This window comes from Carassius carassius, chromosome 41 (genome assembly GCF_963082965.1).
Source record: "Carassius carassius chromosome 41, fCarCar2.1, whole genome shotgun sequence".
Taxonomy (NCBI): Eukaryota; Metazoa; Chordata; class Actinopteri; order Cypriniformes; family Cyprinidae; genus Carassius; species Carassius carassius.
Genome location: NC_081795.1, coordinates 4,560,760 through 4,588,656, shown reverse-complemented (window position 1 = coordinate 4,588,656; position 27,897 = coordinate 4,560,760). Strand labels below are relative to the sequence as shown.

The 27,897-nt window shown below is 37.0% G+C and overlaps 3 protein-coding genes and 1 pseudogene across 3 annotated transcripts; all 4 read right to left on the bottom strand.

Annotated features, from left to right (window-relative positions):
* Positions 1 to 143: 143 nt before the first annotated feature.
* On the bottom strand, positions 144 to 1,719 carry LOC132123171 (C3a anaphylatoxin chemotactic receptor-like; the record flags this gene model as incomplete). Its single annotated transcript, XM_059533733.1, has 1 exon — positions 144 to 1,719. A coding segment is annotated over one exon (1,146 nt), but the record flags the coding sequence as incomplete, so codon positions are not given.
* Positions 1,720 to 15,816: 14,097 nt separating this feature from the next.
* Positions 15,817 to 18,063, bottom strand: LOC132123484 (chymotrypsin-like protease CTRL-1). The gene is made up of 7 exons (XM_059534113.1): positions 17,963 to 18,063; positions 17,561 to 17,664; positions 17,354 to 17,433; positions 17,172 to 17,253; positions 16,335 to 16,515; positions 16,118 to 16,248; positions 15,817 to 16,029 (listed from the first exon to the last, which is right to left on the bottom strand). The coding sequence occupies exons 1-7, from the start codon at positions 18,048 to 18,050 to the stop codon at positions 15,868 to 15,870; spliced, it is 828 nt and encodes a 275-aa protein (XP_059390096.1). The 5' UTR covers positions 18,051 to 18,063; the 3' UTR covers positions 15,817 to 15,867.
* Positions 18,064 to 19,414: 1,351 nt separating this feature from the next.
* On the bottom strand, positions 19,415 to 21,534 carry LOC132123483 (chymotrypsin B-like). The gene is made up of 7 exons (XM_059534112.1): positions 21,286 to 21,534; positions 21,030 to 21,187; positions 20,819 to 20,898; positions 20,657 to 20,735; positions 20,127 to 20,307; positions 19,834 to 19,964; positions 19,415 to 19,677 (listed from the first exon to the last, which is right to left on the bottom strand). Exons 1-7 carry the CDS (start codon positions 21,329 to 21,331, stop codon positions 19,516 to 19,518), a joined length of 837 nt encoding a protein of 278 aa, XP_059390095.1. The 5' UTR covers positions 21,332 to 21,534; the 3' UTR covers positions 19,415 to 19,515.
* A 439-nt stretch (positions 21,535 to 21,973) lies between these two features.
* LOC132123014 (heat shock cognate 70 kDa protein-like) lies at positions 21,974 to 26,037 on the bottom strand (annotated as a pseudogene).
* Positions 26,038 to 27,897: the final 1,860 nt, after the last annotated feature.

Genomic DNA, 27,897 nt, shown 5'->3' with positions numbered 1-27,897 from the left:
CTCAGTCGTGGTATTGAGGGTGGTGAGAGAACTGTACATGCACTCCCCCCACCCACAATTCCTCCCGGCCCGGGACTCGAACCCGCAACCCTTCGATTGGGAGTCCGATTCTCTAACCACCAGGCCACGACTTCCCCATATTTTATAATGTTAAAATATTTCTACAAAGCCACTTTAATAAGTCAAAGTCAAGTATAAAATAAATCATTTGTAGGCTTTCCATTAAAAGCATAAACAACACAAACAATTTTCAACCAAACTAGAAGCAGCAACACTGTCCTGACCAATGGTGTGAGTTTGGGGCGTGGCTATCAGTTTTTCCAGCCAGTGGAAAATGGGGGCATGTCAGGGTCAACAATGAAAAGTCATTGTTTTTAGTTTGATGACAATGATGGCACATAAATTGCAACATTTAAACCTTCAGACTGTCTTTGAAACAATATGGTTTTGAACCTCTGGAATGAGATGGCAGGCATCAACAACCATCAACGTCATGCGGCAAGAGCTTGCTAATACACTTTCTCAGATCACTTCAGTCTAACATGGGGAATGAATATCTCTGAGACTGCTTTTCTAACAGCAAGTCTTGCTGTCCTGGCCGCTGCTGCATGATGAGATGGTTGTGTCATTATTCTGCTTGAGACCTTGTGATTCTGAGAGGCGTGAACATGTGGAAGCGCGAGATGTTCGGAAAGACAGATGATCTTCAGCAAAAGCCGTCTCCAGCACCAGCAGCAGAGACTGTTTAAGCTTCATTTTAAACTCCTCGCACATGAACACATAGAGAATGGGGTTCAGACAGCTGTTGAGATGAACCAGGCAGCTAACAAATGGAGCTATTTGACTGATTACTTTTTCAGTGTCCTTCCACCCATTTTCGTTTGCAATTACGAGAGACAGTTGTTGAACATGAAAAGGAAACCAGCATATGAAAAAGGCCAGGATCACAGATATAATGACCCGGAAAGGCTTTAGCTTCTTTCCTCTTTTGAGACGTTTGGCCCGCACTCCGATAGCAATGTATGAAGATGCAATGATCAGAAAGGGGATGAGGAAGCCCACTATAAACCTGTATATGAACAGAGACTTTGTGATGCTTATATCGCAAACATAGGCACATTTGTTATTCTCTCCTGAGCGGCACATGACAAATGGGATGCTGCAGCAAATGGCTAAAACCCACATGAGAGTACAAATGATCCTGGCTTTGACCAGAGTTCGTTTGTTTTGAGCCCAAACAATCACCCAGGTGGACAGGCATCGGTCCAGACTGATGGCAGTGAGCAAAAAAATGCTTGCAAACATGTTTAGCACCGTCACAAAGTTAGCAAACTTGCACATGAAGTCACCAAAGGGCCAAAACTTCTTGTTAAAGGCATGAACAATGTAGAGGATGAGGATTAAGATGAAGATGAAGTCTGCAATAGCCAAGCTGAGAAACCAAATGGAGTTGACGGTCGTCTTCATTTTGTAGCCAGTCACATATATGACAAGCCCATTTCCAACAAAACCCAGAGCAAAGACGACAAAGTATATGAATATATTGAAGATTTCCATGCTTGAAAACTCTGAGTTGTTCAACTGTGGACCAGTGATATTTTCACATCCTGAACTGTTGTTCGCTACACAGAGACAAGAGAAAGACAATGGTTTATGAGAGAAGTAACATTTCTGATTCTTTCCTTTGAGTTTTGAACTAAAAATGTAGTCTACTAGAATGATTTGTTGACAAATTCAACTGATATAGTTTTCAAGTTCAACTCATTGAGCTCACTCAGTCATCCTGTTAGTGGTTAACTATGGAGGCCCATTACTGCCAACAAATAAAATAAAAATAATTGCTACTTTTTAATCTCACAATTTGTTTGTTGACTTGTTTTTCTTGCAATTCTGAGAAAGAAATCAGAATTTTCAAGATATATAATTGTGAGATATAAACTCAGGACTGAATGGTATAAAAACAAAATTGTGAGATTACATCTTGTAATTTTTCTGCCGCGGACTGAAAAATAATGCAATTGCAATCTAATATATTATCTAAAAAAAAAAGATCTTCTTATTTTACAAAACTGACCTTTTTTCTCTGAATTTGTTGACGTCTCGCAATTCTAACTTTTTTTTTTCATAGAATTGTGATTTTACAATTCTCAGTTTATATCTCACAATTTTGTATTTTGTTCTCAATATTCCGAAGTACAAAAGCCAGAAATGTGCGATAAAGTTGCAATTCCCTTTTTCATTTCTTTTTTCTTTTTTTTTTTTTTTTATCCTGTGGCAGAAACAAGCTACCATTGTCAACAGCTCACTGGAAGGAAATAAAATGTTAGTAATGATTTTAATTTCTGCATAAAGCTGTTGTATGTCTTCAAAATATGTTTTCATTTTATTATTATTATTATTATTACAGCTTTGATTTTTTGTATGAATCTTATTATTGTTCAGTTTAACACTTTATTATTGTTCAGAAATTTTACACATTTCCAGTCACTGTAAACCATGCTCAAGATAAAATCATCTATTTGTCAAAATGATGGGGAACAAATGTTTGCAAATTGAGAGGTTATAATACGAGGAGATACTCATTCTTACACCAGGGGGCATCATGTCCTATTTTATTATATTACAGGTAAAATACATAGTTTATTTTGTAAATTATTTTGTTCTAAAACAAAATTATACTTTTTCTTAAATCTTCCACTTTTAACCCAACATAAGTATTATTATTATTATTATTTTAATAATTTTGCTGTCTACAGTTTAAATTACAGATGTTAGATTAAAAAGACTGTCAGCAAAATCTTGCTGCACAATTTACATTAACTGTAAGACCACAAAACACTAGCCAGTATAGAACAGGCAAGACTCTAACTTATAAACAATATTTTATTGATGTTCTGAGTGCAATACTGCTTGCAGCCAGTTTTGCATGTAAGCAAATCGTTTTTGCATTAATACAGTTGCCAAATGTTGCATCCTGTATGACATTTAACTTTTTAACCGCTACTGCCTTGCATGGCACACACTGCATGTTACAAAATTTTCAGAAACTATCATTTTAAATATTTTGTTTGTCATTTCATCTTAAAATAGGGTTTTACATTAAGGAACAACAACAGGTAAAGATGATGAGGTGGTTTTTAGATGTCGGTTGGATTAGAGTCTAAGCTTTCAACTCCATTGAAGTCTGAATGCTGCTTAATCTTGATCAAATCAACCATTCAGAAGTATTTGAGATAAAGAAACCCAACCAAAGGGTTGGAGGGATCAAAAGATTCATGCAAAAAAAAAAAAACACAGCATTAAAACAAACATAAAATGCCCACATCGGCCGGTTCTTTTTTTAAAGAGCATCACATCTGTCTCAGTAAAACCTAAATTTGCCTGCTTTATAGGTTTAAAAAGTGTATCAAACAGGAATATTGCATAGATAAAGGTTCTTACCCATTTTTAGTTGGGTACCCTTCCCGTCTGTTCTTCCTTCAAGTGTGTTATCAAAGCTCCCAACAGCGTCTTTGCATGAACAATTGGTGGTTAGTTCCCCTTTACTTATTGAAAGAGAGAGCGGGGAGGAGTGATGATGCAACAAGGGAACTATGCTTCTGTAGAAAGCAATTTTTAATATCAGCTTTCAAAGGAAAAAGTCTTCAAAGGGAATCCAGAACACAAACATGATTATAACTGTTTATTAACACAATAATACAAAAATGAATGAATAAATAAAAAATACTTATAACAACAGCAAACAAAAACGAAAGGGACAGTAGATAATTCATTCTGCATTTTGGCACTGGTGTTTTGAGCCTGAAATGCAAATTTGACTGACCACATTTATTTATAATATTCAGTAGTTTTATCTTTCTTTTTGAATATTTAAAAGCAGCACAGATAGCGCCATCTAGATGCCTTTTTCTTTCTCCTTGTTTGTAACTCAATTTGGATAAAAGCATCTGTTAAATTAATAAATGTGGACCTATGAAAGGGGTGAGCTTTTAAGTCGTTCAGGCCAGTTTTTCATCTAATCATATTCAAAATGGACTAAAAACACCTTAATGGCTCCATATGGTTCACTAATAGTCATAGTAAGTCGCATGGTATGGATACAAGTATTTGTATTATGATAATACAAGTAAAAACCTGGTTTGTATTCAGAAAAAAAGTTATATGCCCCTGCCTAAGACCTGAGGACAGGTGAGGTGATTGATGGCCAGAGCGAGGTTTAATATCATTAAACATCATACATATCTTTAATAAGTTGCTTTCAAGAATTAAATTTTGTTATTGTTTAAAGTGTTCTAAGTGTTCTAACTTTGAACTCTGGAACACAAAGTTTGTTGAATCAATGACTCATTCTTGAATGCTCACAAAAGAGTTCAGGTCCACAGTCCACTAGAGCATAAATAGTAGTGTATTTTCTAGTTTCATCGTGCATATATACAGTCGTGGCCAAAAATATCGGCACCCTTGGTAAATATGATCAAAGAAGGCTTTGAAAATTCATCTGCATTGTTAATCCTTTTGAACTTTTATTTAAAAATTCACAAAAATGTATCCTTTCATTGGATAATAAGAATTTAAAATGGGGGGAAATATCATTATGAAATAAAATGTTTTTCTCTAATACACATTGGCCACAATTAATGGCACCCTTTTATTCAATACTTTTTGAAACCTCCATTTGCCAGTTCAACAGGTCTAAATTTTCTCCTATAATGATGAGGTTAGAGCACCTGACAAGAGATCAGAGACATAACACCCCTCACCCAACCAATAAGCCAACTATGAGGATCTTTGGACCTTTTCCCCAAAATGCAACTAACACCTCAAAAAGGATATAGGCCTCAGGTTCCATTTCAACCAAAGAAAAATCATCTGATAGTGATAACGCTAGTTTTATTGTTCAAAGAATTGCAGGCAGAGCAACTCTCACTACATTTCCCCATAGAAAAACACATAATTCCCATAAAAATGGACTCTCTACAATTAATTCATAGACAAACCTTTTTATGACCTTCCTATATCATGCATATCCCCAGGTCTTGTATACTGTCTTTTGTATTGTATGCTGTTTTATGCAAGCTTATTATAGAATGCATATTTAATATGACCCCACAGCATGTTTGGAATCTACTAAATGAGAGTGTATATTATACTGTATGTTGATACCTATGCAACATCTTAGTGTTCTAATAGTGTTTCTAATCATGAAGACCCAATCCAGTTACATATGCAAAACACCATGCTCGGAGACAAAGAGTCGTTCACATTCCCTTCAAATGTCTTCCTTTTTATTCTACCTTTCTTCCATCTCTAACTTGAATTTCCTGACCGGAGTGTCATTGTTTTCTAAAAAGTTAATTATACATGTCAACTATAGAATAACCAGTGAATGTTAATTTATTGAATGAATTTGAGTAGAATTACTGAATCTTAAAGGTCGACCGACTTTAGCTGAATCCCACCTGAATGGCCAAAGTGGGTCAGCAATATTTAAACCCCTTACAAGAAAACAAACAAACAAACATTTGCATTTATTTCCCTTTTAACTGTAGTAAAAAAAGGAACTGTAATATTTGTTACTGTTATAGTTTTCATGAATAACCATTGCAAGATGATAACTTTGTCTATTGCTCTTATGAATGTTTTTTGCATGACTTTGTGAAAATGTAACTACTATACTAAATGAAACAGCATAGACTTCTTCATGGTTTGTCTTTGCATAGTTCCTTTCCTTCTGTAACCTACTTGTTCTACTGATCTGTGTAGCTGCTAGTGTTATGCTGCTGTTTTTGATAACGTTGATAACGTTTCTGACAGATAATATCATGTTGTTTTTTTTCATCTGCCTTACCAAATGTGGTATCCTGTCACCTATAATCTATCTGTGTGTTTTTTTTTTTTTTGTTTTTTTTTTATTACTGTCAGTTTGCAGGTGATGCAGTGTTGCCAGATATTGCTAAACAACAACAACAACTAAAAAAAATTAAAAAAAATAAACCGACATTAGTTAAACTTTTGTAAATAAAATAAGATAAAGTTAATCGCTAAACCACACTGTACATTCTCACTTTATTAACTTTATAAAATGCCAAATTAAGTGGAAAAGACAAATCCAAAGACACCTATAATAGCTGGATCTGGTGCCCACGTCCTCACAACTCTCAAACCTAGTTCACTCCGCCAGCTTCTCTCAGCAATCATTTTTATATCATGGATGCTAATCATTCTTGCAAACCGACTTATACATGGAGACACACATAAGAGGAGTTTTAAACAGCCAATTATTCACCGAAAGAGCAAATTAAATTTTTACATGAGGTCCGGACCTCGGTGACCTAATAGCTGTATTTTAAAAAATGCTAGGTTGTTTAAATCCAACATTGGGTCAAATATGGACTAACCCAACAGTAAAATTTTTACCATAATTTTTTTACCCAAAGGTTGGGTTAGTCCATATTTGACCCAAAGTTAGGTTGAAACAACCCAGCATTTCTTTTAATTGTGGCAATGGTTATCATTTAAGTGTCTATTTTAGTAATTTAGGGTTAGTCTTTACCATAACCATTTATATGGTTTTATACACTGACCTAAATTTAAGGTTGCAAAAAAGGTTACTGAATGTGTCTAAAAGAGTAATTAATTTTGCTATATTATTATTATTAATAATAATAAAAATAACCATATTAAACCATACTGCACAGATAAGACTCTTACCTATTTTCTGTATCTTGGTTTTTATTGTGAATGCTTACAACTTGGTCAAACAATTAACAGCTGGAAACAAGATCTCCTCTACTTACATGAAAATCGCGTGGGTGGAATGAGGAGGTTGTATGTGAACTTTGTGAACTTTGTGGGCATGTTGTGGTTGATCTACTAAGAAAAACTGCATAGATTGACAAAAAAATATCCCCCACACCATAAACACCAGCTAGACAAATGCACGCATAGACATCAAAGAGGGCTCTAGCACCTTCCTTTTTTCTTTCAGTATATATGTCACTTTTTAAATGTTCCTTTCCAGTTGTGTTTGTCGTGTTGTGGAAGTGAGTGATGAACAAAAGACCAACCTGCATGTGCCTCAAAATTCCAGCTAATTATCCAAAAAACAAAAGGCAAATTTAGTCAATTTGTCTTGCAACCTAGCTACCATGCAAGTTAGCCAAAGTTTAAGGCAATAGGAAGTAAGGTTAGACCAGTGCACGTTCTTTCACAGCATGATTTAGTTTTTTAAAATGCATTTAGAATGATCAGAAAATTCATGATATGGGGGCAGAAATATATATATATTATGTATATCATTTCATATAGTTAATCAGCATCACAACAAGACTGATGTTTTTTTCTACCAAAAAGCAGCATGATTACAAATGTGATAGGTCTATTCATTTTATACGGCAGTTCTTACGTTTTAGACACAATATTGACGTTTTTTGCTCTATTTCGCCAACAAATATAATTCCAATTTGTGTCTCTGAGTAACATTATGGTGTTATGTTCCTGAATTACAAATACATCCGAAAATGCTTCTCCCTTTCATTCACCTTAAGTGAATATAGTCTTGGCCAGGAGGGGTTGATGTCATCAGGTGGTACCCATCGTTCATTGGGTGTTTCGAACCTTATCTGCAACACCTTTCTGATTGATGGGTCAGCAGTGGTGGCCAAGTCACTGCCCATCTTCCCCTCCTGGCTTCCAGCTCAACTCCTCCCTCCTGCTCCATAACCAGCAAGAGGCTCCTTCCGCTGCCTCCCCCATCCTGCGAGCTGCTGCCTTCCTCTACTTCCCTGTTATTCCAATGGCTGTGAGCATTCTCCACACCGACTGAGCAGGGAATCCTCTACAGCCGACCTTGATTGGGAACAGTCAAGCCTGCCATCCTTTCCCCCTACAGTCGTGCAGCAGGTCTTGGTATTTGGCGCTCTTTCTTTCAAAGGCCTGTTCACACCCCTTTTCCCATGGGAATCAACCATTTAAATTATTCGCAATGACTCACTTATTAACAGTGACTTGCTGCCAGCTACTGACAGTTTCAATTTCACATTTAAAGTATCTGTTCTTTTATATATACGGTATGCATCAGTTTTAGAAAATAACAAACTAAACATATCGTCACAATGCAAGTCTTTGTTAATACAAGAGAGGTACATTACGTCTGTGTATAACACGCAACTGGTACGATCATTATTCTTGTTCAGATATTCAAGCCATCAGCTAGCTATAGAAACGGGCGGATGGAGTAATACACCAGTTGCAGAAAGAATCTGTCATTATTGTAATTTAACAAATATTTCTGTGATCGAAGATGAGAAGCACTTTTGTGATTTGTGATTCTGAGAATGCATGGCGATTAGCACTGTATATATATCAAGGAATGGAAACAAGAGACTATCTGCCATGTCATGACATCTGTGGAACTATGGGCCGAGAGGCCATATATTCCTGCAATAAATGAAACTTGAAACCCCTAATACATTTAACATTTTGTTTAAAAAATGTTAATAAGTGTCCTTTTTTCCAGTTGAGCCCCTGTCCCTCAAAATATCTGTGCACGTCCCTGCCACCAGCAGCCTGAACCATTGATACAGGGCACAATGGATCCATGCTTTCATGTTGTTTATTCCAAATTCTGACCTTACACTCTAAAAAATGCTGGGTTAAGTTGAGTTAATTTTGGACAAACCCAGTGATAGGGTTAAATGTTTAACCCAACCTGCTGTGTAGTCTTAGCTCAACTGTTGTTTAAAAAATAATATATGGCTGGTTTAAAATTAACCCATAATATGTTGGAAATTAATATTTATTAATACGGTTAACAAATAATAATTAAATAATTAACATTTATTAACTAGCTTATTCATAAATATTCACCTTTTGATTATTGCTGATGCCTCTACTAATTATATGTCTGATTTTGGGTTCATTGTAAGCCAGCCATAAAGTAATTTTTAAACAATAGCTGAGTTAAATAAAACTGCCCAGCAGGTTGGTCACAACAACCTCATCGCTGGATTTGTCCATTGTGACGAGTGGGGCGGGGCCGAGGGATCGGGGAACATGAGTGAGGCCGGTGGAGTGATTGGGAAATCCACTACACCTGCGACCCGCCACCGGTCTTGAGTCCCACAGAGGAGATGGAAGGATATAAAACTGGAGCGACGACAGTGAAGGACGAGAGAGGACCAGGCCTGGGCTTTTAGTTGTGTTGTGGTTTTTATTTGCGCGCACCAGTCGTCCGTGAGGGGCTGGTGCGCTGTTTTGTGTTTATTTTGGAGTTATTAAAATGTTATTTGATTGTTCGCTGGTTCCCGCCTCCTTCTTCCCAATGACTAGGAAGGTTTTTATCATTACAGTGGTGCCGAAGCCCGGGAGAAGGAGGGACGCGCTGCTGAAGATCCCTCGCCGCTGTGGTGAATCCGCGGTGCCACAGAGCTGGCGAGGAGGATGCCGCCATGGACGCTCGAGGCGGTAAACTGGAGTGAGTTGCCGGGGACGGGCGAGCTCGCTGCCGACCGCCCACGATATGGAGGGACGGCTGCCGTCCGTGAGGGAGCGGAGGAGTCGGCGCCGTTCGCCAGGGGGCCGGAGCCTGCTGCCTCCGTGAAGGAATCCGGAGGAGCAGGGAACGGGGGACTCCTGTCGGCTGCCCAAAACCGGAGGAGCCGTCGCCGTCCACCGGGTGGCGGAGGAGTGTCGTGCCGTTCGCCGAGGGCCGTCCAGTGCCACCGCCAGGCACCGCGGAGGAGATCACCCAGCCGGTGGAGGGCCGAGCAGCAGTGCGTCGGGGAACCGGAATTTTTTTTTTTTTTTTTTCCTCTCTCCCCTCTCTCGTCTCTGTCGCTCCTCCTTCCATCTCCATTTCTCTCGCCTCGTCTGTCCTACCCCCAGGTTCCCGCAGGTCTCCGTGAGGGGTCCCCCCCGGAGGGAGGGGGGGGAGGTACTTCTTCTTCTTCTTCTTCTTCTTTGTTGTTTATTGGCAGTTGGGAAACCAACTTAAAGGTGCATTACCGCCACCGACTGGACTGGAGTGTGGACAGGATACATGCTTATAGGATTGACATAATGCGACATGAGGAAACAAAACAAAACAACACATAAAAAAAAAAAAAAACCTAAATTATTTTACTTAATTTCGTTTCTTTAATAAACTTAATAATACTATCATATATAGCTTTTTCCTTTAGTATACCTATTATAGAAAAATCTTTATGCTCAGCTTTAATTAGTGACTGAATAAAATGACGTCTTTCATTGTTGTATTTCCTGCAGTGAAGTATTACATGTTCAACTGTCTCTTGCTGACTACAGTGATTACATTCCCCTGTAGGGTGCTTGCCAATTTTAAACAATGTGCTATTCAATCCTGTGTGACCTATTCTCAGACGGGTTATAATATTCTCTTCAATTCTGTTCCTGCTCTCTCTCCTCCCAGCACCAACTTGTTGTTGAATATTATATAAGTGTCTTCCTGTTTCAATACCATCCCAGTGTACCTGCCATATCGATTGTACATATTTCCTAATGAACACTTTAGCTTCTGCTTTACTTAATGGAACTTGTAAATCTATCTGCTTTAACTTTAAAGATTGTTTAGCCAAAATATCTACCTTCTCATTACCCACTACACCAACATGAGCAGGAACCCAAATAAATTGAATTGATATACCCATAAGCTTTATGTTATACAATTTATGGAATATTTCATTGATTATATCCATCCTAAAAGACGATCTGCCAGATTTTATGCTTTCCAGTGCCGAGTAGCTATCAAATGCAATAACTATGTTATTCATTCGCTTTTCTTCTGTCCACTGCAGGGCCATTAAAATTGCCAATAGTTCTGTAGCATAAACTGATAAATGGTTAGAAACTCTTTTCTTAATGTAAGAATCATTCATTGGAATATACACGGCTGCACCTGCATATCCTGTCTTCGGGTCTTTTGATCCATCCGTAAACAAAAACACTGAATCTTGGAAATGCCTCTCAAAATAATTCCGCACTATATACCACACTGGAGTTTGCTTGGATTGATCCTTTATTTCCTGTTGTATACTGAGGTCAACAGTTGGCAAGGGGAATAACCAAGGAGGGATGGAGGATATTGAGACCGTGTTGCTATACTGTAATTGATTTAATCCTATATTCCTCGCCTTTGCATCACCTATCCACCCAAAACTCATAAAATTAGTTTCATTATGTTCCCAACAATCTGTCAGTACACTTTTTACAGGATGTGAAACACTTTGTCCCTGGATATTGACCCAATATGCAACATTAACTTCATTCGTCTTATACCTAACGGTATTTCTCCCATCTCCACCTGCATAGCTGATACCGGTGATGATTTAAATGATCCACTGCAGATTCTTTGGGCTTGTGCTTGCAATACATCTAATTGTTTGAGGTTTGTTTCTGCTGCTGACATATAGGCAATGCATCCATAATCAAACACAGATCTCATGAGTGCCCAGTATATACTTAGTAGGGATGCCCTACTAGCTCCCCACTCCTGTCCTGATAAACACAGAAGAATATTAATAATATTTTTGCACTTATTCTTAATTTTATCCAAATGAATTTTCCATGTGAGTTTTTCATCGAACCAAACTCCAAGAAACCTTATAAATTTTACTTGCTCCAGAGGATTCCCATATAATTTCAAAGAGAGGGGTATGCTTTTGAGCCACCTTGAAAAACAAATGACCTGTGTTTTTGATACAGATAATTTAAACCCCCATTTATTAGCCCACTTTTCAACTTCCTCTATCGCATTTTGCATTTTTTTATGAACATATTTTATATTGCGACCTCTTATCCACAAAGCCCCATCATCTGCATATAAAGATTTTCCAATGTTATGTTCAACTTGTGAAAATATGCCATTAATCATTATGTTGAATAATAATGGGCTGCATACACTACCCTGTGGTGTTCCATTCTCTACTGTATACATTCTAGAATATTCTTCACCTACTTTAACTTGTATTTTTCTGTCAAATAAAAAGTTCTGAACCCAGTTACATGCTCTACCACCAATTCCTAAAGACTTTAACTTAATTAATAATCCTTCTTTCCAGAGCATATCGTATGCCTTTTCCACATCAAAGAAGATAGCTACCACTACTTCTTTGTTTGCCTGTGCTTTTCTAATGTCTGATTCTAGACATAATATAGAGGCCATTGTATTCCGTCCCTTACGGAATCCACTCTGATAAGGGGACAGCAGATTTTTACTCTCTAAAAAATACGTTATTCTTTCTGTAATTATTCTTTCCATTGTTTTACATAATTGAGAAGTTAGTGCAATAGGCCTATAACTAGAAGGATCTGATGGGTTTTTCCCAGGTTTAAGAATAGGTACTATTATAGCTTGTTTCCATATTGAAGGGAGTTGTCATGTTTCCCATACTAGGTTAAAAAATTTTAATACTTTTTCCAGCGTATTATCTGTCATGTTTGCCAGCATTTTGTAACACACTCCGTCTCTTCCTGGAGTAGTCTGCCGAGCAGTTTTGATTGCTCTTTTTAATTCAAGCATGTTTATAGGTAAGTCTAATAAACTATCTGACATCTCATCTTCCTTCACCAAATTAAGATAATTCTTTAATGTGCTACTCCTACACTGCTTTGCTTCTTTTGAAAGATTATCTGAACTATGAATTTTTTTAAATGTTTCTACCAAAAGTTCAGCCTTATCTAAATTGGTGACAGCCATTTTATCTGTCCCTATAATCACTGGTAACTCATAATTCCTTCTAATCCCCCCCATTTTCCTTATCATATTCCATACATCTGACAGATGTACTGTTCTTCCAATACTATCACAGTACTGCTTCCAAAAAATACGTTTTTGTGTTTTTATTGTTTTCCTTACTACTGCCTGGGCTCTTTTATACTGAATCATAGCATCCATAGAATGCTGCTTTTTAAGTTTCTTTAATGCTTTATTCCTTACTTTTATAGCTGCTTTACAACCATCATTCCACCAAGGTACATTCTTTACCTGTCTTTTTCCTGTCGTTTTAGGTATAGTTTGTCCAGCCGACTGAATTATTTCATTAACTAGTTTACTGTTGAATATATTTACATGCATCTGGGATTCTTCTTGCAGAGTCATACATCTATTTTCACAAATTACTCGAAATACTTCCAGATCTGCCTTTTCCAACTTCCATCTAGGACTTCTCTTTTCTTTTTCATAGCATATTTCTGTACCAACCGTAATCACTACCGGATAATGATCACTCCCTATTGTAGTATCATTGTTTACATTCCATGTAGTGATCCCTGCCATTACAGAAGACACAAATGTTAGGTCAAGTGCAGTCTCTGTATTTTTTATACTGTTATATCGTGTTCCCTCTCCATTATTAATGCACACCAAGTTATTATCATCAATGAATTCTTCAATTAGCTGTCCATTCACATCAGTATTATTACTTCCCCATAATGTATTATAGGAATTAAAATCACCACACCACACTACTTTGTCATGCAAAGAACTTACAACAGCTTCTAAAATAATTTGACTTAATTTTTCACATGGATTATAATAATTAATATTATCTATACTCCCTCTTTTAGTCCATACCTTAATTATTATTGATTCATATTCTTTATTTATGTGTTCTACCTTATATTTCATCCCATTTTGTATAAATGTTGCTATTCCTCCTCCTCTGCCATATTCTCGATCTCTTCTAATTATATTATAACCATTTATTATAAAATCCAACTGTGGTTTTAACCATGTTTCCTGAATACATATTACATTAGGTTTCTCTGTTAACATATCGATGTATTTCTTAAGCTCCTGGCCATTTGCAATTAGACTCCTTGCATTCCACTGTAGTATGGTCAATAACATTACGAAGATCCAGCACATGCCTGAGAAGACTGTGTCTCTTCAGTAAGGGAGTCTCTTATGGTCTCCGGGGGGGGGAGTAGAGCGCAGTCTCGAGGGTACCCCCCGGCCTGCGAGGGGCGATGGGGGTATGTGACGAGTGGGGTGGGGCCGAGGGATGTGGGAACACGAGTGAGGCCGGTGGAGTGATTGGGAAATCCGCTACACCTGCGACCCACCACCGGTCTTGAGTCCCACAAAGGAGATGGAAGGATATAAAACTGGAGCGACGACAGTGAAGGACGAGAGAGGACCAGGCCTGGGATTTTAGTTGTGTTTTGGTTTTTATTTGAGCACACCAGTTGTCCGTGAGGGGCTGGTGCGCTGTTTTGTGTTTATTTTGTATTATTAAAATGTGATTTGATTGTCCGCCGGTTCCCGCCTCCTTCTTCCGGATGAATAGGAAGCTTTAATTCATTACATCCATATTTAACTTGGGTTGTTCTCAACCCAGCTTTTTCTATAGTGCACTACCTAAAAATTGGAGCAGATATCAAGACTTAGCAGGCCAGGCAACCTTTTTTCCAATTTTCTTTTGTCCAATTTCAGGTTTCCTGAAATCACCTTTCTTCCCAGTGCTAATGCTCAGTTTGACCTTCAGCAGATCATCTTGACTATTGGTACACACCAATTTTTAGAATTACATTTGTACTCATAAGTTGGAAATTCCTAGTTCCCAGAAGGAACTTTTAACTGGAATGTCCTCCCAAGTCAGAGTTCAGACTCAGAATCTCGGGGGAATCTGAACAACTCCAATATATCTTCTCAGTGTATCAGCAGAAGAGAAACAGTAGTAGTATATTGTTTATTAGCATGTTTGTCTGTGTCTCAATAAACTCAAATAAATCCAACCTTTATTTGTGCACATAATACTATGGCATTATCTGTGCAAAATACAGCTTTTTAAGTGTTTTTTTTTCAACTGGTAGTGCTAACAATGGATGTGTCTGTCTTGGTTTTCTGGCTTCTCTACTGGAACATGGTACAATTTGTGTGGTGTGACATCATTCCTAGCTCGGACATCCGACTTCCTTACTTTTATATACACAGTTGAACAGGTATATATAAAACTTTTGATATGCATCATGCCAGGCCTGACTGCAGTGGTGTAAAATATGATTGGTTCTTCTCTATTTGTCACAGCAAACATCAAACCTGGCATGAAGCATCTTGCTATATTTGAAGGGAGTGAAACTGCTTCATCAGAAGGGAACTTGTCTGGAGAAAAACAACTTAAATGTCTATGTCTTAAAAGTCTGTTCCTCTTTTCAGTGTGACATATGTTTTCCACAGAGTCACGTGGTCTCAGAGCTTAAGAAATCATGAAACAGCAGTTGGCAGAAACCTAGTTGGCAGACAGTAAATTCTAAAACGTTAAAGAATTTAAACGCCTACTTGTTATAATAACTTTAGGACTGATACCATGGTAATAATTCAGAACTGGAACCCCAATCGTGGCACAATGATTCATATACACAAAAATATGGAGCAGCACAAATATTTTCAACACTGATAATGATAAAAACAGTTATTTTATAATATCATAATATTTCAAATTTTACTGTTATAACAGTTTTTTTATCAAAATAAATGTAGCCTTGATAAGCATAAAATACTTCTTTCAAAAACATGAAAACCTCACCAACCAACTTTTGAAGAGTAATGTATATGGTTATCAGTTGCGTGCATTTTCTGTCATTTATTCAATGCTATTTTTAGTGTTTATTACCCTTATATTGTTTTCTGTTATTAACAAACAGATTTTGTTTAGGTCATGGTTCCCTGAAACGGCCTTACATCACCATAACCACTTTTTTTTTTTACATGAACTCATACATGCAGTATATTGGTTATAGCACCTTTAAAGGATTTTATTTGAATTGATTGACTCATTAAGCACCATGTTTGGAATGTGTTTGTTTTTTAAGTACTTTTATTGGTATTATGTTCAGAGATTCAGAACTCTAGTTGGAGGCGACAATCTGGTCAATCCATTGGCGGAGGTAAGAGACGCGAGCGTAGACGGCTGGGGTGCGAACATTGCAGTCGCTGGTGCCCCAGGACACGATGCCCACCTGATACCAAACACCTGAGCTCTCACACACCAGAGGACCACCAGAATCACCCTGTAGTAGACAGACAAGCATATAGACACATCAGGACTAAAGCACTCTATAAATGCATACAAATATTTAGGCTTCTGTCTTCATATACCTGGCAAGAGGAGACACCAGAGGCTCCAGCGCAGATCATGGCGTCTGTTATTCTGTTCTGGCCCCAGTATTGCTTGCACTGAGCAGGACTCAATAGGGGAAGCGCGGTCTGCTGCAGGATACGAGGACTTGCTGTAAAAACAAAGCAAATTGAAGAAAATCAAACCACTTTTGTCCTTGCAGAAGTCATTTGAATGTAATGATAATGATAAATTTACAGGTAGATCCTGTTTTGCCCCATCCAGTGGTGACACAGCGAGTGCCAGAGGGGATGCTGGTGGAGGAGGAAGCCAGACACACAGGAGAGACACGGGATGTCAGCTGGGCTGGAGAGGACAGTTTCAGCAGGGTGATGTCATTGTTGAAGGTATTACTGTTGTAGTAAGGATGGGTGATGGCCTAAAGTGGAAGGAATATTGATTTACTGTATGAGATGTCTTTATAGATTTAGATGTAGAGTAGAGTAGATGGTCTGTTTAATTTGACAATTAAAAGTTTATATAGCATTAGAAACAATTGTGCTGCTTAATACTTTTAATACTTTTAGATTCATTAATGAATAGACCGTTCAAAATAATTTATTAATTTGAAACTGAAATATTATAAATATCCTTACTGTTACTTCTACTGAATAAAAATATTAACAACTTTCTACTGACCCCAAACTTTTGAATGGTACTGTAATTCTTATAGAAAACTATTAAACCCAACATATTAATGAACTCAAACACAAAATATAAAACAAACTAAAAACTAGGGTTTTTCATAGACTTAAATGATATGTCGCTTAAGAAACGTTTACAGAAACAATAGAAATCTAGTTACAAACTGGAAAAAAAGAGTAAGACATGATGCAGTTGCTAAAAGAGTCTGTTTGACGCAAGCATTTGTCATGTAGTCTGGTTCTGAGTAGTAAGCAACCAACATTTTTGACTGTGGCAAAACCCTGTGGCTCTTGAGGTATTGCCATAGATATCATAGAACCACTGCAATGTTATCAGCAGACCGTGACTCAAATTAAAGGGATGCTCAACTCATATCATTAAAGCTGATACCTTGGCAATGCTTTTGACTTGAACCGACTCAGCGCTGGAGCCACGGTCATGCTCTCCAAGAATAACATAGTGATATCCAGCCCTAGGATAGGAGGAAGAAACAGGAAACGTTGGAAATTTAAGCATGGAAAGGAATCAGGCAGGGTATGTTTACAAAGGAAAACCGAGTCAGAGGTTCTTACTGGACACGGCAGTGGGCAGCAGTGACCACCCAGTACTGGTTGAGCAGGGATCCTCCGCAAAAATGGAAGCCATTGGATTGCTGGTTCATACATTATCAAATATAAATGATAGAACATTGGGTGTGGTGAGTAAATCATTGTTAATATTAAATTTACCATGCATCTCAGCTTATATTATAAAGTGTATTTATGACTAGTAAAAGTTACCTGGAGAGAGACCTGCCAGGGCCAGGAACCAGACACTGCATTCTGTCCATTAACAATTTTGCTGTAGCCGCTGATTACTGGCTTAATGGCAGGCACTCCACAGCCTATGGTTAGGAAAATAAACACATGCAAAAACATAGAATTATGAGTTATTAGTAAGTTATTAATATGTTTATTATTTTAGTTTTTTATTGTTATATTGTAGTGTATTATACATTTGCTTCACTATTTATATTTAAACTATATAGTTTTAATATAAATAGTGAAGGATATTTATAATAATAATAATAATAAACAACCTGCAACTGCTGGTCTAAAGAATATATAATATCAAAATTTAGTTATATATATACACATACATACATATATATATATATATATATATATATTGTAAAAACTCACCCAGAGTGGAGGCCACCAAAGCAAAACAGCTGATGATCCAGAACATTGTGGAGACAAGCACTTTAAGTTCTGCTGCTGTGTCTCCCATGGTTTATATTCTCTTCATCGTCTGATAAACCTGGGAATTCTTCAAGGTGCTTTCATGCAGCTGGCAAGATCCCAGAGCTCAGGAACGTTCATATCTTATTTAGTACAGTCATGTGAAAAAACTGTATGTTGAAATATTGACAAAAACGTATGGGCCGACTAAAAAAAAAAGGAAAAAGAAAAGGTCAGCTTTCCACCTTTTTTGAAACATGTTAATTTTTTTTTACTGAGTGCTTTCAGTTTCAGCAATGAGGCACCTGAGATGTTATTCTTTCACCTGTAAATAGTAGGGCTTTCACTTAACGTGTTAACTTAAATAGTTATGAAAAAATAACGCAATTAAAATATTTAAGCGCAGTTAAGGCACTGGCCCCGCCCCCAAACCTGTATGTCATCTTACAGTCTATACAGTTGACTGTTTACAAATATGATGTAGATCAATAACTCCATAAATGCATTTATTCCCTAAAATTCAAGATATTGGTACAAAAATAGCACTCTATGTGTTTTGTCTCATATTTATATCATGATATGATAAGCGATATCACACAGGGAATGAATATATATATATATATATATATATATATATATATTAAACTTTAAATGGATAGTTCACCTGAAAAATTCTGTCATCATTTAGTCAAACCTGAATGACATAGCCTACTTTCTTTGTCTAACATAAAAAAGGTATTTTGTTGGTAACAAAGCTGTTTAGGTTACCAATGACTTTAATTGTAAGAACAAATAATACAGAGATGTTTCTCAAATTATCTTCTTTTATGTTCAGTAGCCTGTTAGGCCTTTGTAGCCTAAATGTTTATGTGCAATCAATTTGATATTGAACAAATTGAAATATTTCTAAAGCTATAATTTGTAATGTTTACTTGATAAATTTCACATTTAACACATAAATTGCTTTAAATAATCTTATTTTAAAAAATATATATTGTGCGATTGTGATTAATTAGATGAATTAATCGAAACATCATGTAATTAGATTTAAAAAAAAATAATCAACTGAAATTCCTAGTAAATATATAACCTGAAGTTGACCCCATATAATCTTTCAGCAAAAGATACCCTGCTGACACCCTGGGAATGCTCATAGTCTGCACAGGTTTTGTATTGGAACCATGATCATGCTCAAGGACTACACAGACTAGTAGACAAGTGTAAAATGTATTTTCTCAATCAATGCAATCGTATGACGTATAGCTTTTGAAACAATATAGGCAAAGTACAGAACTGCATGAACAGACATGACTTAACAAACTTTTCTGGTTTAGCTGGATTTGTTCCTGAGAAATTCGTTTAACACACTATATAATTTAAATGTAAAACCTAAATGTATTTCCAGTATTCAAAGCAGCAGTCTAACAGTGTTATGAAGACACAGTTTAATCACTTGACAGATGATTAAATGTTCAGACACCGGAGATCCTGGGAAACTGAGACATGCTGGTGCTTTAGTTCATTCGAATGATTTCATCGATCCATTTTCGAAAGTAAGAGACCCGGGTGTATGCGACTGGACTGTCAGTGCTGCAGGATTTGTGGCCCCAGGAAACGATGCCCACTTGGTACCAAACACCTGAACTCTCACACATCAGAGGACCACCAGAATCACCCTGCAGTGGACACACAGACATCGGTGATTAACATGTCAAGTTTGGACCCTTTTGTACTGTCAGTGAGCTGCTATTTCACATATTTTAATTAAATTAGATTTTTTTTATTAATAGTTTGTGTGTAAAATATGTTCATGCATATGTCTTTATATATACCTCGCAAGACGAGGCTCCGGAGGCTCCAGCACAGATCATGGCGTCTGTGATTGTGTTCTTACCCCAGAACTGCCTACACTGAGCCTGACTCACTATCGGCAGAGTGGCCTGCTGCAGGAATCGAGGATTCGCTAAATGCAAAAGAATAACATGAGAAATTATGTATCTGAATGGTTGAGCAAGGACCAACTGCTGTTTTTTTCCTGTGTGTGTGTTTTGAGTAAATCCGGGAGACAAAGGCACAACTGAAAATTTTCTGTTATATTTGACACAGGTGATAAGAATGGACTTACGGTCATTTTCAGTTACGCCCCAGCCAGTGGTGACACAAGGAGTCCTAGGAAGGATGTTAGTTAAGGAGCTAGGCAGACATATAGGAGAGATACGGGGAGTCATCTCTACTGCACTGGACAGTTTCAGTAGTGTGATATCGTTGTGCTCAGTCTGTTTGTTGTAGTTAGGATGTGTGATGACCTATGTAGGAAAAAATTTAAACATTTATTCAGCATTTAACTGATCAAAAGTGAAAGTAAAGACATATAAACATCTAACTTAGAAACGATCACAAAGATAATAATGTTTCTTAAGTGCAAATCAGCATATTAGAATGATTTCTGAAGGATCATGTGACATTGAAGACTAGAGTAATGATGTTGAAAATCAGTGATTTATCACAGAAATAAATTACGTACAAGTATATTCAAATGAAAAAATAAATCACAATATTACTGCTTTTACATTTGTCAAAGAAATGCAGCCTTTTTAACAGGAGTATAATTTAAAGCTTGGAACCTTTGTTTTAAATGCACATTAAAGATGATACCTTTGCAATTTTCTTGACTTTAACAAGTTCATTAGAGCCTCGGTCATACAATCCAAGGACTACATAGTGATATCCAGACCTAAAAAGACAGTGACAGGGAAAGGCATAAAAATCTTAAAATCATTTGTATAAAAACACCTGGATGGGTGGATGGGTTCTTACCGAACTGAACAGTGGGCAGCAGTGAGGACCCAGTTTGTGCTTATCAGGGAACCTCCACAGAAGTGCTCACCTCTGGATGTCTGTATCAAATATAAAGAATTTCACAAGTACATCATTATGCAGAGAATGAAACCCACCACCACTAGGATAGTTTGAGAAATGGATCCACTAGTATAAACAAATATTGTGTCATTAAAACGTATAACACTACCTGGATAGAGACCTGCCAGGGCCAAGGGTGTGCTTCATTTCCACGAATAATACCTGCATCATGTCCCCCAACAACACTTGGCTGATCCTTAATGCTTATAGATCTTTTGGCAATTTCACCGACCGGGTTACCCACCATCAATTGACGCACACCACATCCTATCATCATAGTTCATAAAGAAACAAATTAGAAAAGTATGCATATATATACTGTAGATGTCTGAAATTTGTAATTTTTTATCCTCACAAAAACTCACCCAGAGTGAAAGGCACCAAAGCTAAGAAGCTAATGATCCAGATCATGTTGTACACAAGCACCTAATATGCTGCTGTTCTTCCCTTTAGGTCTCTCTCCTGTTTTATATTCTCTCTAGCACCTGTTAAATTTCGCAATTCAGGTGTTACCATATAGTTAGGAGGAGCTTAGGAATGTCTGTATTTGTCATATGAGGAAAGCAATTTAAAAAAATGTAATTATTCTTTTCTTCATATTACTGACTGAAATAGGTGGGTCAGCCAAAAAAAAATTAAAAAGAATAATAATGATAAAATAAAAACCACCTAAGCTACATTTGTGAAAACAAACTCTTTTTCTTTCAAACTACCTTTCTTTCTCCATGAATGCATCCAGTTGCATAATTGAGAATGTTGCAAAATGCTTTCTTTTTTAATTGGGTTATACAGGAAACACTGAATGAATGAATGAATTAACTAGCTGTAGCATAGGTGTAAACAACCCTCCCTGTAGAATAATTATCAATAATGAGTATAACAGCTAACTGAACAAGTTACCAGGCCTCACCTCAACTGGGTATTTTGTTGTAATTATAACCTTGTAACCATTAAATGATAGCTTACAGATGGAATTACAGGTTCAGAAAAGTGATGCTTAGATAAGTTAATATGCTAATCCTGTTTTTTTTTTTTTTTTTGTAAGTTCCATATTACTTTGGTCTCTAGCTATAAATTGGTCTCATCTGGCATATCTGACCAATGTGAGTTGGTAAGAAACCTGTTTGAGATGCAGCATGTTGACGTAAATCAAATTTTGCATTGGTTTGTCTGTCTGAACCTAGAAGTTCTGGTGTCAAGATTAGTCCAACTCCTCAACGGTAGGGCCAGAGGAGGAACTACTTCCTACCCCTCCAGGAAATCCCTCAGGCATCCCACCCGGCATGCCACCAGCACCCTGATAGAGCCTGATGATGATGATAGGTTGCACACTTTTTCCAGCTCCTTCTGTTGGTGCTCATACTCATCCTTTTCTGTGGTACAAGACATACTGTAAGAAGAAGTGTCTTGGAAGATGCTCTTTGTTCTGTGAGGTGCCTCATTGCTTACAGTGTTTCTCAACCCTTTTCCTAGAGCCACAGCAACAGTACATATTTTTTAACTTTTCTTAATCAAACACGTCTTATTCAACTCAGCTCATAAGAAGAGACTCCAAGACCAGAAAATTGATGCATCAGATAAGAGATATGCCAAATGTGTTCTGTTGGTATGCCTCCAGGAACAGGTTTAAAGAAAACACTGTCTCAATTATCCCTTTTTTATTGGGTGAAACCTTTGTGTGGCTACATAAACGGGTTTGACTTCTTCAGGCTAGAATATCAAATAAAGTTCCATCAGTGACATAATCATAACTGAAAGGGATAGCCTTAATTCTGTAAACAAATGTAACCTATAGATTGGCGTGCAATTTACAATTGTTAGCTACCTGGTTCCTGTCCAGCCAGGCTATGACCTCATTGCATTTGTCAATAATAATTTTTCTTTTTTTGTTCTCTGCTCTGATCTTGTCCTTCAGATTGTCATCCTCCACAATGCTCTTCATGTTAAAGGCCAGGGACTCCACAGTGTTCTTGGCAGTGACTTTTCCTTCTGACTTTTCCTGGCTCATTTACTTCCTACCTTGCTCAAGGGCACCTCAGTCATGCTATTGAAGCTGGGAGTGGGCACAGTAACTTCACTCCACCCACCTACAATCTCTGCTGGTACGAGCCTCGAACCCGCAACCTTCAGATTACGAGTCCGACTCTCTAACCATTGGGCCACAACTTCCCCATATCATAAAGCAAAAGTAATTAATAATCCATCTAGAGACCAAATGAAAACTCTTACCATCTCCATAAGCTACTGCTTCATCAGGGTTGATGCTTTTGTTAAGATCCCGGCTGTTAAAGAAGTCCTGAAGCAGCTTTTGGATCTTGGGAATGCTAGTGGAGCCACCAACCAGCACAAAGTCATGGCTCTGCGTCTTGTCCATCTTGGCATCCCGCAGAGACTTTTCCACTGGCTCCAGTGTACCATGGAAAAGGTCAGCATTGAGCTCCTTAAAACTCACTCTGGTGATAGAGGTGTAGAAGTCAGCACCTTCATACAGAGAGTCAATCTCAATGCTGGCTTGTGTACTGGAGGACAGGGTGTGCTTGACATGCTCACATGCTGTCCGCAGGTGACGGACTGCACACTTATTGTCATTTATGTCTTTCTTGAACTTGCGCTCGAACTCTGCAATGAAGTGGTTGACCATTTAGGTTGTTGAAGTCTTCACCACCCAGATAGGTGTCATCGGCAGTAGCCTTGACTTTAAAAATACCATCCTCAATTGTTAGTATGGACACATCAAAGGTCCCACCTCCCAAATCAAAGATGAGGACATTGCGCTCACCACCAACCTGTAGTGAATTGTGACCATAAAGCAGCAGTTTAACTCTACTAACCCTTTAAACTTACTGTGCTAAAAGTTCAGTTGAAGATGCTGGACAGCAAAAACTAGATGCAACAATCATTACAAGCCAGTTAAGCAAGTTTACTACCATCAGATATAACCTCATTTATACAGCTTTATAGTGCACTTCCTGCAAATATGGAAAAAAATAAAAGGGTCTCATTTAAATATGTGCAGTTTCACATGAATAGTGCATATTGTCACATGACCAGATCAGCTTATTTCCTGTTTGCACAATGAGAAGATGATGGCTGCATCAAAGCTCCAAAACTAAAGGCTAGTAAAGTATGTTAACATAAATATATGACAATGATTTTTGGTACACATGATCTGTAGGGTGTCTAGTGTTAATATATGCATTCACATATATTTAGTTTTGTTGAGTGTGGTCACAGAATGAGTAAACATGTTGATGGTCACAATAGTGACCGGTGGGATAACAGTGAACGTAGGTATAAAATATAAATCCAGTTGCAGTTGCTAGTGAAAATAACAATAAAATGTTGCAATGAGAAAATATTGCACTTAATAAAAAATTCAAATGTTACAAAAAATAAACATTTTTCAAATGCTGTGATGGTTTAATTTTTTTATTTATTTATTTTTCTTTTTTTTAGCACCGTGTTCCTATCAATGTTGCATAAAGTTTTTTTTATGCATAATAGTAACCCTAGAATGTGATCAAATAGTTTAAAATAGCTGGGCTAAGATATCTAACCATTTTTATGACTGCAGAAATATGTTATTTCAATATACACATTACCCCATCCATCACAGTTATGACCGAACAAACAACACCATTTTTCACACACTTGACAAATCATTTGGACATATGTATTTTTTTAAATTTGGGATTAAACGGGTTAACGAAAGAGTCTTATTACTGTTCTTTGTTCAAAATTAGTTTTGCTCATAAAGTAACAATACACACATTGAGGAACATTTTTAGCAAAATTGGAAGCAGTGCAGTTAAATGAAAAAGAGCCTTGCTGACACTAACGATTGCAATCAAGTTCACATACTTCCTGTAACCAGTGTTATCTCCAAATATCTCTCCTACAAAGTGAGGGTATAATTCTGCACATGCACAAAACAAACTTCAGTATGTACTAGATATTTGAATACATGGAATGCGTGCTGCAGAATCAGATATTATCTGTGATGAATTTTTCAAAACCACTTTAACTGCAGGCATCACTAAGATAAGATGTGTTAAGCGGTGTTTGCAGAACTCTGAAGTTGTGCTGCAGAGAAATGTTACTGTTTACCACAGTATGCGTGTTTCTCTGTTTTGGTTTGACATTTCCTACTACAGTATGTGATAAAGGCTTTATATCCATTATAAATCATGCACAACTCTCCTCGGTTTGCAGTGTTTCAAAGTTCATGGAAACACTTCATATGTTGTACAAACAAAATACGGAAGTATAAAAATATGTAACATTTCAAAACAAAGGATGTTACTAAATTAACAGAGAACACAATATTTTCCAGTATTCCAGAAGCCACAAATTGTTGATTCTGAATGAAAAACACAACACATTTTCTCACAAAGTTAATAATGATGTGATCTCAAGGAAGATGTGCTCTCTTTAGCTTTGCCACCTTTTCCCGGCATGCTTGAATGCATATTATATGTGAAACAAATGGGCTAGGAAGGGTCCTAAAACTAAATGTAAAATATTTAAAAGTGCTTATCTACAGTGCTTTTGCTTAGTTTTATTCACCTTGCCCAGGTAAGCCACAGAGATCTCCTTTATCTTAGTGAGGACCGTAGAGGAAACCTCTTCAGGGTAGAAGGTCTTTATCTTGCCTTTGTACTCCACTTCCACCTTGGGTTTACTACCATCATTGATTACCTTAAAGTAAAATTATGAGCTGTCTTACCGAACACATTGTGTTGTTGGGGTTCATGGCTACTTGGTTCTTGGCGGCATCTCCTATCAGACTTTGGTGTCTGTGAAAGCAAGAAATGTGAAGGTTTCTCTGTTCCCCTGGTCATTGGCGATGATTTCCACCTTTCCATGCTAGATTCCTACAAAGGAGTAGGTGTTGCCCAAATCAATACCCACTGTAGGTATGTTTAAATTTGGTAATTTTTAGTAGGTAATATTTTATACTTAAAAGAAAATTGTGACTGCCTGTTTTTTGTGTGTGTGTGTGTGTGTGTGTGTGTGAGAGAGAGAGATTTACTGTTTTTCATAAAATCATCATAATGTAAATAATATTCTGTGAAAATGTAACCTTGATATCTTTAATACTCACTCAGTAAGGCCATGTCAAAGATTGAAATCATAGTGAAATTAATGGTTGAAATCAAACTTTGATGCTTGTTATCTCATAATTATATTTTGAGACTTTAGCCTGGATTTCACAGACAGTCCCACAATTTTTCTTATTTTATTTATTTATTCTTTTTTTTTAAGAATGAAAGATATTGCATATTCAATTTGGACAAAAATAATCGGTATCAGTAATAATTTGTGTTAGTCTCTAAATAAAATAGGTGTAGAGTGAATGGGGCATGTTTCCAGCTACATCCACGTTTGTTCTGCAATCATGCCACTCTGAGCGGTCAGCTGCTTTAGAAAGCAGTAGATTGCCTGCTTGGCTCCATGCCATGACTGTGAGTAACAACTGTGCTCTGTCACTGCACACTGCTTACTTAATTCTTAATTCATTATTGTAATTCATTATAAAGATCGAACATTGTCTTATATTATCTTGTAATCAAATATTGTGAAATGCTAAATCAACCAGGTTGGTATACAAAGAGAACAGAATGTTTCACTCCTACCTAACTTTGCGAAGCAAATCAAATGAAGGATTAAAAAAATGAGAAATGGAATGAGACTATCTACTTGTCTTCCCATCATGCTTATGGAAAGGCCCATAGGATGTCGGTCACTGTGTGTCAGAATTTATAGGAAAAAACTAATTATGAATAAATGAATATATTATGTGGTTGCATGGCTAATACTAGATTTTTTTTAATGTAATTAGAGGAAAGAGCCATGAATCATAGATGATGATCAGCTTCAACAGTAAAAGTATTTTAGATAAAAAAATAAATAAAAAAAAGTCGTATATACCTATTCAAATCACCATACTTTATTTCACAAAACACACACACACACACACAACACACACACACACACACACACACACACACACACACACACACACACACACACACACACACACAAACACACACACAGATCATTTTCATTATTGCTACATTAATTAAAACACAATGAACATGTGCAAAATTTCAGTGAACAGCATTAAAATTACAGTACCCATTCCCCAAAGCGTGTTTGTAAGTGATTTCATATTCCTAGAAAACAACTTCAACAGCATTCCCTCACTAATCATGTCAGTTTCTGACAAATAATAGCCAAATGTGCAATATTCCATACTCATATGCCTCTTACATAATAAATAATGCAGTGTGGTCTCGGAGTACTATTAGTGATCAGTACATACTTGAGCGCGGTTCAATTAGTAAGACAACACCACTGAGGGTCTTCTAGAGCTTCTCAGAACTGAGACTATGTTTCTATTATATTGTGCTCTAATGTGATTAATATGCAGACACAGGATGTTTCTGAGACTTGATTATACTCAAGTCAGATCTTGCTTAGATCACCAATAGGGATTTCTTCTTTCTGTTTTGCACAGCTGTAAAAATCCTGTTTAAATGAAGTGAATTTTGACATTACATGCTGCACCTTAACATGCAATGCATCTCCGCAGTCAGTAGGCTTAAAGGAATAGTTCACCTAATGATAAATATTTGCTGAAAATGTACCCATCCTCAGGCCATCCACAATGTTTGTTTCTTTGTGGGAACAGATTTTAAGAAATTTAGTATCACTTACTAATGATTTAAAGTTAAAATGCATCAATGACGGCTTTGTTTATTATAAACAGGTATTTTTTTCACTTTACATGTAGTGTGGATTACTTGTGGATTATTGTGATGTTTTTATCAGCTGTTTGTACTCTCATTCTCACGGCACCCATTCACTGCAGAGCATCCAATGCTGAACAAGTGATGTGATGCTATACTCCTCCACATCTGTTCTGATGAAGAAACAAACTCATCTAAAACTCAGATGGCCTGAGGGTGAGTACA